This window comes from Diabrotica virgifera, chromosome 1 (genome assembly GCF_917563875.1).
Source record: "Diabrotica virgifera virgifera chromosome 1, PGI_DIABVI_V3a".
Taxonomy (NCBI): domain Eukaryota; kingdom Metazoa; phylum Arthropoda; class Insecta; order Coleoptera; family Chrysomelidae; genus Diabrotica; species Diabrotica virgifera.
In genome coordinates this window covers 231449360-231465245 of record NC_065443.1, presented here as the reverse complement: position 1 = coordinate 231465245, position 15886 = coordinate 231449360, and the positions used below count along the sequence as shown (strand labels likewise).

At 32.5% G+C, this 15886-nt stretch overlaps 1 protein-coding gene across 7 annotated transcripts in view; it reads left to right on the top strand.

The window, feature by feature from the left end:
- The first annotated feature begins 5915 nt into the window (after positions 1 to 5915).
- LOC114339424 (serine/threonine-protein phosphatase 2B catalytic subunit 2-like) overlaps positions 5916 to 15886 on the top strand; it is a 1099401-nt gene continuing 1089430 nt past the window's right edge. For 5 of the 7 annotated variants that reach the window (XM_050647800.1, XM_050647797.1, XM_050647794.1 and 2 more), the window contains exon 1: positions 5917 to 6108. In XM_050647800.1, the coding sequence (XP_050503757.1) occupies positions 6060 to 6108 (49 nt within the window). In that variant the 5' untranslated portion in view covers positions 5917 to 6059. Of the gene's footprint in view, positions 6109 to 15886 lie in introns of all 7 variants that reach the window. The other 2 variants (XM_050647774.1, XM_050647803.1) reach the window with 2 other exon arrangements.

Genomic DNA, 15886 nt, shown 5'->3' with positions numbered 1-15886 from the left:
CGTCAATGGAGCGATGTTGTAAAAACGAAAAAAACCGAACCACTTATTATAAAACCAAAAAATCAAAATCAAAATTGTTTAACAACAAAAACTGTATTAGCTCAAAAATTTAGTCCAGTTGATATCAATGTGTCGGTTGAAAATGTTAAATCTTGTGCTAAAGGGTCGATTGCAATTCATTGTAATAATAAGGAGTCTTTGGATAATTTGAAAATTAATGCTGAAAAAGTTCTTGGAGCAGATTATGAGATAAAAATTGCAAGCATATCTAAACCTAAGATCAAGATCATAAATGTCCACGAAAAAGACATTGAAGATATTGACAGCTTTGTTGATAGTTTTAAAAAACAAAATTTGACTGACGGTATAGAAACTTACATTAAAATATTACGTAAATATAAATCGAAAACTAATAACCGTAATGCACTTAATGTAACAGTGGAAATTTCAGCAGATATATTTAATTATCTAATTAATGAAAAGGAAAAAATACATATAGGATGGAATAGCTACAGATTTTTTGAACACGTAAATATTATTCGTTGTTTTCGGTGCTAGAAATTTGGACATTTCGCAGATAAATGTACTTCACAGGATGTTTGTCCATTATGTGGAGGTCAACACAAAAAAGATGAGTGCAGAATTACTAACGATAATTTTACTTGTGTTAACTGTAAATATGCAAATGAAATTCTTAAACTTAAACATGTTAATTATAACCATAATGTATTTGATAGAAATTGTAGTAGTTATCAAAGACAGTTATTAAAAGCCAAAGAAAGAATAGGGTATAATATCTAGCCATCAAAGACTCCTTCAAATATTACACGCAAAAATAAAAAGTGTAAAGATAATCTTCTTATTTCTTGTATTAATACTGAAAGTTACTATAAACATTGCGATGAAATCAAACTTTATGTTCAGGTATATGACCCACACATTTTATGTTTAACGGAAACTTGTATCACTAGCGATTTTTCAGATTCTGAGCTACAGATCCCTGAATATGTAATGGCGCGTTGTGATTCTAGTAGTCGTCATACAGGAGGAGTTCTAATTTATACGAAAGAATACATAAAAGTCAATAATATCAAAACATTTATTATTGACAAGAGTTTGTGGGTTTTGTCTTTGGATGTTGTAATTAATGGATCATATTATGGAATAGTGGGTATTTATAGATCGCCAAGTGGTAGTATATATAAGTGAATTCATTGATGTATTTTTCAAGTGGATGGATGATTATTATGAATCACATAGTAGTTGTAGTATAGTCATTGCTGGAGATTTCAACATACATTATGATAAAAATTGTCAGGGTAAAAGTAAATTGAAAGAATATATAGAAAATAATGGAATGCAACAACTTGTAAATGAATATACAAGAATTTTTAAAGATTCAAAATCTATGATTGATCTTGTCATAAGTAATGACTATACGTTATCAGAGCATCATACGATCATAATATCTGATCACTGTATTGTCCATGTGCTCAATAATGAAGTAACTAAAAGTGAAGTGAAGAAAAGTGAAACAAAACAAATTCGTTCTAAAATAATATATGATAATATGGTAAACATGTTGATTGAAAAAGATTGGGCATATTCTTCGGTAAACATCGATGAAGTTGCTGATACTTTCATCAATAATATCGTAGATGTTTTGAATAGAGTGTCACCAGTTAAAACTGTGGAAGTTAAGAACTTTGGTAATAAATGGTTTGACAACACTTGTAAATTGGCAGTTAAGAATAAAAATCTTGCTTATAAAAGATTTTTGTTTACAAACGATTGCGTAGATTGGAATAACTATAAAATTGAAAGAAATAACTGTGTTAGAATTTTAAAACAAGTTAAAATTAGATTTTATGAGTCAAATATTGATAGGAATAGGGGTAATTCTAAACAAATGTAGAAACATCTCAAACAGTTAGTAGGAACTAATAAAACTGTATCACAATTTCAAAGTCTTGAACATGAAGGTGTAACATATAGTGTAAATTTGGCAAACACATTAAATCAATATTATGTTGATAGTATTAAAGATATTATTGTAAGTTTTGACCAAAATAGTGATATTAATTTAAATTTGCAGACAGTTGTTTCATCTGATGTAAATTTTGAAACTTTTGAGAGCATATCACTAAACCAACTATATGATATAATCAAATTTCAATATAAAAAAAAAATAGTACGGATGAAGTAGGTCTTGATATTATCAAAAATCTGTTTCGTGTGTTAGGTTATCCTTTATTAAATTTAATTAATTTGAGTTTAGAGAAGGGCCTGGTGCCCAAGCAATTTAAAATATCAACTATAGTTCCTGTTCCAAAAGTTCCTAATACTAATAAACTTGATCAATTACGTCCAATAAATATGCTCCCATTTTGTGAAAAAGTTTTAGAAATTGTGGTGTACAATCAGCTGATTAAATTTATTACTTCAAATAATATCCTGTATAATTACCAGTCTGGATTTAGAAATTCTCATTCATGTGAGACCGCATTACAGTTAGTTGTCTCAGATATGAAAAGTATTTTAGATACGACAGGGGTCGGTATATGCACAGTTTTTATAGATCTCAAAAGAGCATTTGAAACAATAGATCGTCATATACTTCTTTTGAAATTAAAGAAATATGGTTTTAACGGGACAGTTTTTAATTGGCTGGAAAATTATCTGTCAAATAGGTACCAAAGGACTAAATTAAATAGTGAAATGTCAAATCCACAGTTAAATGATATTGGTGTGCCGCAAGGCAGTGTACTTGGGCCTCTACTTTTCATATTATACATTAATGATTTGGGAAACGTATTAAGCAAATGTAAAATTCATCTTTTTGCTGATGACACATTAATATACTTTTATGGGGAAGATTTTGTTGATGTAGTGGACACGATGAATCGTGAATTGCATTTATTAACTGAAAGATTTAAGTTAAACAAATTGAAAGTCAATGAGTTAAAATCCAAATACATGTTTTTTGGTAATAATACTCTTAAGTTTGGATGTTCACATTAAATTAAATAATGAAAAAATTGAAATGGTTCAGGAAATAAAGTATTTGGGATTCATATTGGATAGGGAACTAACTTTTAGTAAACATGTTGATTACAATTGCAGAAAGATAGGGAAAAAATAGGTTTTTTTCGAAGAGTATCACCATTTTTGACATTTCAAACTAAATTAACAATTTATAATTCGTTAATATTACCTCACTTTTTATATTGTTGTTCATTGATTTATACAGGATGTTCTAATTATGACAGGCTTCAAATTCTCCAAGATAAGGCTATGCGAGTAATATTGAGATGCAATCGATATACTCGAATTCAAGATATGCTGAAAACTTTAAATTGGTTAAAAGTTGAACATTTTATGTATGTCCAATCTATGACATTTTTATTTAAGATGGTAAACCATTTATTGCCTGAGTATTTGAACAGTCAGTTGGTCCCGATAGCAAATGTTCATGAGCATAGCACTAGAGCTGCAAATGCAATAAATTTTTATGTTAGAACAACCAACAAGTCCAGTTCAATGAAAAGCTTGTTTAATAAAGGAATTTTACAGTTCAATAATATACCTTATCACATTAAAAATAGCCATAATGCAACTATCTTTAAGAGATTATTAGTCCATTATATTAAAACTAAGACCTAGAAACCAATTGGCAATGTTTGTTGTACTTCCAGTGTTTTTATTTTTATTTTATTTTCTCTTTTTTTATTTGTATATTGAATGTTTCTGATTAATTTAATTTGACAATGTTTATTTATTTATTTGTTTAGTCTCATGTTTTTAATTTTTGTAATACTTTATGATAATTATACAGCGCTTCTTGCCTTGACAATTCTTATGTAATTTGTACAGGTGTGGAGTGCAATGTTTTTGTTTTGTGTATTATCTATCAGTGCCGGCGCTAGAGTATAAGGTGCCCGCCTGCAAAACTAGCACAGGCGCCCCCCCCCACACACATTCTTATGGGCGCCCATATAAAAATTTTTAGAGTGGGGCCAGACGTGAAGATGTTGCACATTACAGTTTGTATATTTTGGATGACAATATATAGTTTAAAGCACCCGAAAAGCTAGGGGGTGGCACGGCCTCCCTGACAGCGTGCCTGCATGGGGTCCATGCAGATACTCGTACAACCCCAGCCTTGGGGACGTTATGTGTGTTTTAATGAAACAGTGAGACCCACATTTCCGAAGATCAAACCGGTCACTGACCTACCTATCTGACCGCCCATAACCTGGAGTGGTATCTATCCGACTCTGACCCCCAAGCTATAACACCACCCCACCCCATCGCAGTACGTAACGAATGAGGAGGCTTTGTACTGAACGTTTCCTTGGATGCCCTGGGTAATGGGACATCTTCTGTATTACTTTATGTGGTTAAACCACCTGATTTTAGGGGTAGCTAGAAGAGCTTCTCTCCATATTAATGACTTGATTTTGGACTTGTGTCCTAAAAATGTGTGTTCCAGGCAGCGAGGCATCAACTTAGTCGGTGTTCCCCTATCCGCAAATGTCCCCGGTAAATAAAGTTCTTTTACAGTTTTATTGGATCCATGATCTGACAGATTAACTTCATTTTAATTTTTTTTAAGAAATTGGCTAAGAGAACTAATATTATCTCACAATAAAACACTGAAAAACGTTTGTTTTCTATACTTCCACAAAATTTATTACAACTATGTTATTACTACAGCTGTTTCTGAACTAAGATTGTTTTTGTCATTTCTTATTTTTCGGTTTCTTCTTCGGTTCGTGCCCCAGATAATGTTTTTTGAATACATTTTTATTTAACTAAATAAAAATAATAACTTTAAAACCTCAAGATTATGTTGCTGCAGTAATGTGAAACCGTAATTTAATAATAGTACTGAGTAATTTTATATTAATTGAATGGAACACTAGATTCTTTAACGGCAGAGTACAACTGACAAACTATTCTGTATTAGTATAGGTATAATCACATGAAATAATACTAAATCTAAATCTAAAAATCTCTAAACTGAACTTTATGTAAAATGTTTATTTTAAATATTATGTTTTTATGGGATTAATACTCGATACCTATTAATAAGTACATAATACTTAAATTACACAGGCGGCAAGAAAATAGTATTACAATCGTATTTATTTTACTAAATCGTGTTTATTTTAGAAATCATTCATTTCCTCTCATAACTACTGCTGATACAAAACTTACAACTTGCAAGAAATTTGAAGAAAATAAACAAAACATTCTCATTTACATAGAGCAAAGTTGTTTGGTTGAAATATAATATATTTGACCAATAAATTATATTACTACATGGTATTTAAGGATTCAATGCGGCATTGCATATTTTTGTATATTTTACATGTGTGATATGCAAAACTAACAAACACTGATTAGGGTATTATGACGAATTTAAACCACATTTAAAAAAAAATGATTTTTTATTTTAGTATTTTGCAACACCAGCAGAAAAAAAGCTCATTGTGGCGCCCCCCAAACAGGGGCGCCCGCCTGCAGTGCATCCCTTGAAGGCCCGTTATCGCCGGCCCTGTTATCTATTATGATAAATAAATAAATATCTATCTAAAATTTATATTTTTGATACACAAAAATTTTCAAATTTACTATTATGATTTTATTATACTATTTTTCCTTTTCATGTATTCTGTTTTTTTTTGTTCTAATTTTAAAATTAATTCTCTACTTCCCCATTTATTTTTCTCTTATAAAAAACAACTTTTTCCGCCATCTATCCGCAAAGTCTAAAAATATCTAGTCACAGCGAAGAAGACACCGGCGAGAAATCATAAAACCGCTTGATTCGTCAATCCTGCTGGAAGATCGCATTGCGTGTCGCTTTCCTGCGTTCTGTCCGATCCTGCAGCAATGATCCGACGCATAGAAGGTGCGCACAGCTGATAGCTCTGGCTGGGTCTAGCGCTCGCCGCTCCATCTTGAGTAGAATATAGCTTGTGAACGGTGTGTGTATAATTGTGCGACGAAAATCCGATGTTTATAGTTTAAAGTGTATAAATATAAGTCAAGCAATGTCTTCGAATAACCAGAAGCAATCGACCACGCAACGGATGATACAAGGTCAGTGCTGTGAATATCTTTTATTTTGGGTTTTTTCTCTGTACGCGCATTTCATGTGCAAGATTGATTTTCTAGGCGCCATGGCTATCGATTTCGAGAAATATTGTGACAGTTTTGCGGTATGAAGTGTTTATATTGTGCCGTGGACCTGTTAAAATGTACTCTGTACCCACTACTACAGTATTATCAACAATAATCCACAATCCGGCCATCAGCCGTAGCCTAGAGCCATGCCGTACTACATTCCCGATTTGGTTGCGTGTGTTTAAATGTTTACAGATTAGTCTACCGCGATATTTCTACTTTTATTCCACATATTCGATCATTTCCCATCTACAGATAATCTATCCAAGTCGTCTTCACATTATACTCTCCACTACTATCCATTTTCTTATCGCATATATTTCGCTTAGGCAACTCTTACTAAAAATAAACACTTTTGTGACAATTATTCACTAGTTAAATTTAGACCAATAAAAACAAAACATCTTTTACTTAATTGAACAGATTGTTCGATTATTGTTGATTAAAACCTATAGGTACTGTCATTATATTCACAAATAGTTCTCCACAAATAGATTTCATGTTTTCATTAATAATCGCTAGATAAGATAGGTTATTAGTGTGGGATATCTATTTTGTTCCTGAATCAAGGCTGCAACAGGTGCAAACCCAAATAACTCAAATATAATTGAACTGGTGCATGGGCGGTGTTTAAGGGTTATTTCCGGTCAAACGGGTTAGCCGATCTTCTTTTTTGATTCACTAATCTTTTTTATTTTAACAATAAACTTAGCCGACTTTTTAATAGATACCTATTAGTGTTTTTGACATTACTGACCTAATTTTAAATCAATGTATCTCCTCTGGGATCATTTTAATCCCATTGTTTATAACGTTTTTATCTAAGCCGTAGGTACCTCCAATGTATGATTTTCCGTATTATTACTAAAAAGTTGTCATATGAGTATCTATGTTAATTATATTACAGTGGCTTACTAGTATTTGAGATAGAGAGGGGCGGAATTTAATTAAGCTTTGAAGTTAAATATAAATAAATTATATTGTTTTTTATAAATGGTTGCAATTTGCTTTCTTAAGTGATCTGTTTGAAAGTATTGATTTATTTATTTAGCGTATGGACTTTTACAGTATGATAAATACCCAAATATAATATACCCATTATGCAAACACTAAAATATAATGAATGAAACTAAATATTAATGTCCAACTTACGTAGCCATTCAATTGCTTCCGATCCTAATTCCTAAAGTATTATTTATAAATATTATTGGTGAATGGAATTATTAAAGCAAATTAATGTTTTATACATTGAGGTAACGAATATCTACATTATGTTATTGTTTGTTACATACCTTCTTCTTAGGGTGCTTGTCCGTTCCGAACGTTGGCGATCATTCTGGCTATGATGACTTTGTTAGTTGCTATACGGAATAGTTGTGTTGAGGTATTTCTATACCATGTTCTCAGGTTAGCAAGCCAGGATATTCTTCTTCGTCCTGGGGCCCTTTTTCCTTCAATTTTACCTTGTAAAATGCATTGGAGTAGCTCGTATCTGCCTTGATTTCTCATTATTTATTTGTCCCATCCTTATATACCTAGTTATGTACCTACATTGTAAAATATTTCTAAACGTTTTCATAGGGAATATTGAAGAGCTACATGGTTGTCAAAAACAAGAAGTACAGTAAAACCTCGATATAATGGACATCTATTTAACGGACTTCGGATATAACGGACAAAAAAATCCGCTCAAATGTGAAAAAAATTAAAACGTCTCTGTGTTTTACAGAGAAGAATTTCAATAAAATTTTTATTATAGCATAATGCGGACATATTTCTAATTTCTAATAATAGTGTAGAAAACAGCAAACTTCAAAAGTGCAAACAAAACTTAAAAAAAAAAGTATTTTGATTCATTTTAAACGTATTTTTGTATAACGGACTTTCGGCTTTAACGGATAACCCGTCCCCCCAATTGGTACGTTATATCGAGGTTTTACTGTATTAAATTATTCTCTTAATATCTTTACTGACATTTAATTTTGTTTCTATAATTATGGTACATCTTTTGAGTCCAGAAAGTCATAATATCTTTCGTATTTATTATTTTTTCTGGGAATTTATTTAATCCAATCACAGTGGACAATCAATACATCAGAAGTATCTATATAAATGAAATGTTAAAATGATGAAGATACTGTTGAAGATAGAAACGTTGTCATAACTATATATTATTAATATCATTACATGACTAGAAGAGGCTACATTTTTCTAATGTCGCTGTACTTTTGTTCTTCTGATATGGTTTTCTTCTCTGTAGCCTAGCTTTTTTAAGACCTGCTGGGAACAGTTGTGGTTACTTGAGGGTTCTACCTTTTCCTCACGTATATTTTTGGGTTGGTATTGCTTGGTATTTCAATCTGCCTTGGACTTTGGTTCGTTGACATTTTGTTTATTTTATTCTTTTATTTTGGGTTTATGTCTGTACGTGCATTTGATGTGCAATATTGATTTTCTAGGCGTCATGGCTATCGATTTTGAGAAATATTGTCACAGTTTTGCGGTATAAAGAGTTTATATTGTGTCATGGACCTCTTAAAATGTACTCTGTATTATCCACAACTACAGTTTTATCAACCATAAATCACGTAGCCTAGAGTCTAGAGCCATGCCGTACTACATTCCCGATTGGGTTGCGTGTGTTTAAATGTTTACAGAGTAGTCTACCCCGATATTTAAATTTTTTTCCACACTTTCCATCATCTCCCATTTACAGATAAATCTATCCAAGTCGTCTTAACATTATACTCTCCACTACTATCCATTTTCTTATCGCATATATTTCGCTTAGGCAACTCTTACTAAAAATAAACACTTTTGTGACAATTATTCACTAGTTAAATTTAGACCAATAAAAACAAAACATCTTTTACTTAATTGAACAGATTGTTCGATTATTGTTGATTAAAACCTATAGGTACTGTCATTATATTCACAAATAGTTCTCCACAAATAGATTTCATGATTTCATTAATAATCGCTAGATAAGATAGGCTATTAGTGTGGGATATCTATTTTGTTCCTGAATCAAGGCTGCAACAGGTGCAAACCCAAATAACTCAAATATAATTGAACTGGTGCATGGGCGGTGTTTAAGGGTTATTTCCGGTCAAACGGGTTAGCCGATCTTCTTTTTTGATTCACTAATCTTTTTTATTTTAACAATAAACTTAGCCGACTTTTTAATAGATACCTATTAGTGTTTTTGACATTACTGACCTAACTTTAAATCAATGTATCTCCTCTGGGATCATTTTAATCCCATTGTTTATAACGTTTTTATCTAAGCCGTAGGTACCTCCAATGTATGATTTGCCGTATTATTACTAAAAAGTTGTCATATGAGTATCTATGTTAATTATATTACAGTGGCTTTCTAGTATTTGAGATAGAGAGGGGCGGAATTTAATTAAGCTTTGAAGTTAAATATAAATAAATTATACTGTTTTTTATAAATGGTTGCAATTTGCTTTCTTAAGTGATGTGTTTGAAAGTACTGATTTATTTATTTAGCGTATCGACTTTACAGTATGATAAATACCCAAATATAATATACCCATTATGCAAACACTAAAATATAATGAATGAAACTAAATATTAATGTCCAACTTACGTAGCCATTCAATTGCTTCCGATCCTAATTCCTAAAGTATTATTTATAAATATTATTGGTGAATGGAATTATTAAAGCAAATTAATGTTTTATACATTGAGGTAACGAATATCTACATTATGTTATTGTTTGTTACATACCTTCTTCTTAGGGTGCTTGTCCGTTCCGAACGTTGGCGATCATTCTGGCTATGATCGATGGTGTTGAGGTATTTCTATACCATGTTCTCAGGTTAGCAAGCCAGGATATTCTTCTTCGTCCTGGGGCCCTTTTTCCTTCAATTTTACCTTGTAAAATGCATTGGAGTAGCTCGTATCTGCCTTGATTTCTCATTATTTATTTGTCCCATCCTTACATACCTAGTTATGTATTCCTACATTGTAAAATATTTCTAAACGTTTTCATAGGGAATATTGAAGAGCTACATGGTTGTCAAAAACAAGAAGTACAGTAAAACCTCGATATAATGGACATCTATTTAACGGACTTCGGATATAACGGACAAAAAAATCCGCTCAAATGTGAAAAAAATTAAAACGTCTCTGTATTTTACAGAGAAGAATTTCAATAAAATTTTTATTATAGCATAATGCGGACATATTTCTAATTTCTAATAATAGTATAGAAAACAGCAAAAGTACTTTGACAGGAGAAAGTACTTTGACAGCTTATTAAATGAAGAATTTGACAGACAGCCTGTAGAGTCAACGGAGACAGTAGCAGCAATGGTCACCAAAATAACCAACGAGGAAGTGGCTCAAGCGCTTCAAAAAATAAAGAAAGGAAAAGCGGTAGGACCAGATGATATTCCTGGGGAAGTATGGAGAGCATTGGGAGAGACAGGAACAAGGTGGCTAGCAGGTCTATTTAATAGAATTATGGAAGTTGGACAAATGCCAGACGAATGGAGAAGCAGTATACTGGTACCTGTTTACAAAAACAAGGGAGATATACAACAATGTACAAACTACAGGGCTATAAAACTGCTTAGCCACACCATGAAAATATGGGAAAGAGTAATTGATAGACGGATACGTGAAGAAACCGAAATATCCGAGAATCAATTTGGCTTTATGCAGGGTAGATCAACAACAGATGCAATTTTCATTATAAGGCAGTTGATGGAAAAATACAGGAGTAAAGAAACAAACGCTCATATGGTATTCATTGATCTTGAGAAAGCATATGATAGAGTTCCTCGAGAGATTCTGTGGTGGGCACTCAATAAGAAAGGAGTCCCTGGTGAATATGTAAAGATTGTGAGGGATATGTATGAGGGAGTAACGACTAGTGTTAGGACAGGTGTGGGAGAGACTGATAAATTTCATGTGAAAGTAGGATTGCATCAAGGTTCTGTGCTTAGTCCGTATTTATTCTCATTAGTTTTGGACCAGATAACAGCGAAAATACAGGGTAACATTCCATGGTGCTTAATGTATGCTGATGATGTCGTGTTAGTAGGAAATAGTGAAAGAGACTTAGAACAAAAACTGGAACAGTGGAGACAAGCTCTGGAGGAAAAAGGTTTAAAACTTAGTAGGACAAAAACAGAGTATTTGGAATGTTCATTTAAAGATGGAGCTACTACAAATAAAATGGTATCTTTGGATGGTGAAATGATTGTAAAAAGCAATAGTTTTAAGTACCTAGGATCGGTATTACAGAGTAATGGAGAAATAGATGGAGATGCATGCAGTAGAATTAGGGCTGGATGGATGAAGTGGAAAGAAGCGAGTGGTGTGTTGTGTGACAGAAAAATTCCAATGAAGCTGAAGGGAAAATTCTATAAAACAGCCATAAGACCAGCTATGATGTACGGAACTGAATGTTGGGCAGTGAAAAAGAAAGAGGAACAGCGAATGCATGTGGCGGAAATGAGAATGCTTAGATGGATGAGTGGAGTGACAAAGAAGGATAAAATTAGAAATGAGTATATTAGGGGAAGTCTAGGTGTGGCACCAATTGATGCCAAAATGAGAGAGCATAGGTTAAGATGGTTTGGTCATGTTCAACGTCGAGACGTTAACCACCCAATACGAAGAATAGCTGAAGTGCAGATTCCTGGAAGGAGTAGGAGAGGAAGACCAAAGAAGAGCTGGGGGGAGACGATAAGGCAGGACATGTTGGTAAAGGGGATTAACATTGATATGGCCCAAGATAGAATTGTGTGGAGAAATGCAATTAGGGAAGCCGACCCCGCATAGGGATAAGGCAAAGAGAATGATGATGAGTATAGAAAACAGCAAACTTCAAAAGTGCAAACAAAACTTAAAAAAAAGTATTTTGATTAATTTTAAACGTATTTTTGTATAACGGACTTTCGGCTTTAACGGATAACCCGTCCCCCCAATTGGTACGTTATATCGAGGTTTTACTGTATTAAATTATTCTCTTAATATCTTTACTGACATTTAATTTTGTTTCTATAATTATGGTACATCTTTTGAGTCCAGAAAGTCATAATATCTTTCGTATTTATTATTTTTTCTGGGAATTTATTTAATCCAATCACAGTGGACAATCAATACATCAGAAGTATCTATATAAATGAAATGTTAAAATGATGAAGATACTGTTGAAGATAGAAACATTGTCATAACTATATTTTATTAATATCATTACATGACTAGAAGAGGCTACATTTTTCTAATGTCGCTGTACTTTTGTTCTTCTGATATGGTTTTCTTCTCTGTAGCCTAGCTTTTTTAAGACCTCCTGGGAACAGTTGTGGTTACTTGAGGGTTCTACCTTTTCCTCACGTATATTTTTGGGTTGGTATTCCTTGGTATTTCAATCTACCTTGGACTTTGGTTCGTTGACATTTTGTTTATTTTATTCCTTTATTTTGGGTTTATGTCTGTACGTACATTTGATGTGCAATATTGATTTTCTAGGCGTCATGGCTATCGATTTTGAGAAATATTGTCACAGTTTTGCGGTATAAAGAGTTTATATTGTGTCATGGACCTCTTAAAATGTACTCTGTATTATCCACAACTACAGTTTTATCAACCATAAATCACGTAGCCTAGAGTCTAGAGCCATGCCGTACTACATTCCCGATTGGGTTGCGTGTGTTTAAATGTTTACAGAGTAGTCTACCCCGATATTTAAATTTTTTTCCACACATTCCATCATCTCCCATCTACAGATAAATCTATCCAAGTCGTCTTAACATTATACTCTCCACTACTATTCATTTTCTTATCGCATATATTTTTCTTAGGCAACTCTTACTTAAAATAAACACTTTTGTTACAATTCTTCACTATCTAAATTTAGACCAATAAAAACAAAACATCTTTTACTTAATTGAACAGGTTGTTCGATTATTGTTGATCAAAACCTATAGGTACTGTCATTATATTCACAGATCTTTCTCCACAAATAGATTTCATGTTTTCATTAATAATCGCTAGATAAGATAGGTTATTAGTGTGGGATATCTATTTTGTTCCTGAATCAAGGCTGCAACAGGTGCAAGCCCAAATAACTCAAATTAATATAATTGAACTGGTGCATTGGCGGTGTTTAAGGGTTATTTCCGGTCAAACGGGTTAGCTTTCAATACTATTTTTTATTTTAACAATAAACTTAGCAGACTTTTTAATAGATGTTAATGTTTTTGACATTCTTGACTTTTGAAATCAATCTATCTCCTCTGGAATCACTTTAATCCCATTGTTTATAACGTTTTCGAGTAAGCCGTAGCTCCAATATATGATTTTCTTATTATTACTAAAAAGTTGTCATATGAGTATCTATGGTAATTATATTACAGTGGCTTACTACTATTTTAGTTAAAGAGTGGCGTAACTTAATTAAACTTTAAGTTAAATATAAATAACTTACACTGATTTTTATAAATGCTTTTTTAAGTAATCTGTTTGAAAGTATTGATTTATTTATTTACCGTATGGACATTTTACAGTATATATATGGATAAATACACAAATATAATATACCTAGATATTACACTAAAATAGAATGAATGAAACTAAATATTAGGTAATGTCCAATTTACATAGCTATTCAATTGCTTACGTCTACCGGAGAATGTTGCGCATACCATGGACCGCACATCGCACAAATAACTCAATATTAGCCGAACTTAACACAAAAACTAGACTCAGCACAAATATCAACCAAAATATACTGAGATATTTTGGACATATAACTAGAAGAAAAGAAGGCATGGAACGAATGATAGTTGAAGGTAAGGTAGAGGGCAGAAGATCCAGAGGAAGATCTCCATTACGATGGTCGAACCAAATAAGGGACATGACTGGTTACTCGTTCTCCGAAGCAAAACAACACTCACAGGAGAGAGAGGATTGGATAGAAATAGTCAAACGACTTACATGACGCCACTACATCCTTACGAAGGAGAACAGATAGAGGAGAAGGAAGTACCAATATGATCGACTAATAGTGAAAGAAAAGATCAAGAGAAAGAGAGGAGCAGGAAGGAAAAGACTAGCACGGCTAAGAAACATCCGACAGTGGATAGGACTAAATTTTGAACAGGTAATAAGAACAACTGAAGACAGAGAAGAGTTTGTAGTTATAGTAGCCAACCTCCACTGAGGAGTAGGAAGAGAGTAATAGAGTAATGAATCAACAGAGCATTGTCAATTGGGTATCTTACAATTGCGTAAGAAGTTTTAAAGCCGATGAATAAATAGAAATTATTTATTTAAGTATGTTAGGAAATATATTATTATAATTGTTACTATTTTTAACGAAAATCAAAATATTTTGCTCATTTTTTCTTTTCTGTTAATTTTAGTTGTTTGACTGGACAATTTTATTCCAATTAGTTCCTTAATACTATCTTCTGTGTCTTTTCGGTGTTCTCTCTTATTCAAGAACTGTAAAATTAATGGGCCTAGAAATACAACCCTGTCGTATAATTTTGTATCCTTTGGAATACATGTAATTACAGATAATTTATAGGTAAACAAACCGTAGCAATATTTATATTTGTTAGCTGGGATTCTATTTTTAAAGTACAACGTGTACTAGCAAAAAATGGGCCAGTTCATTAACACTAGTTGACCAAGTCAAATACTTCCGCGATATGGTTTTGCGAAAAAATCGTCTGCTAATTCTAATGACAGATGATATCTAATTATATAAATTTCTTCGTATGTTAATTAATGAATATGGTAGTGCTGAAAAACTAGATGTGTAAAGATATATAAACGAGAAGCCACTCCTTGCACTGATTCAGTCATCCTGCATATCTTGCTGCAGTTTATCATTGGATAATGGCTAAACGTCTATTTAACATATATCCACTTTCACCTACACTTCTTTAAAGAGTAGACAGTCAAAAGATTTCTAGCCTCTCAAAACTCATTAATAACATAATATGCAAAAAAACGGTGGAACGGTACTACACAAAGAAATATACAACTAATGCCAATATAATACATATTATAATATATGCAAATACAACACATATGGAAAAGAAATAGATTTACAAATGGGATTCATAATAGCGATAAGTAGCTATTTTTACATATAAAAGCAGACAAAACACAATGTAAAAAATATAGAACAGGAACACTTCTACAACACGTATATGTACAAAGTCTTAGCCTACATAACAAACTGAAATCTAAAACTACACGCACAAAGAAAAGAAATCTATGAAATTTCCAAAATTATTAAAAGTATTTTCGTGAAAAGTATTATTGTCGTATAAAGTGTAAAAAGATTGAATGATTCCTGGAGCAGCCAGAGATCCTAACAAAATCAACCAAAACGCTAAGAGCGAGCCTGAAGAACACCACCACGAAAATAAGTTTCATTGAAACAACCTTTAAGGATGTTAAACTGAACTAAAGGCGTGAAATAAGAAGATTCTCACCGACACTGTTGTAAGTATTTTAACAAGGTAAGTAGAAAGAAGAAGGAATACACATGAGAAATTGAAAATGCAATAAACTGGGAAAATATTTTTAGATATATCTAAAGTCACTTTACCTGGAACGCATTGAACACATGCTTAGAAGAACACAATTCAGACTCCAAAAAGTCCCAAGGGCCAGAAGCGGCAACATACATTATTAAAAC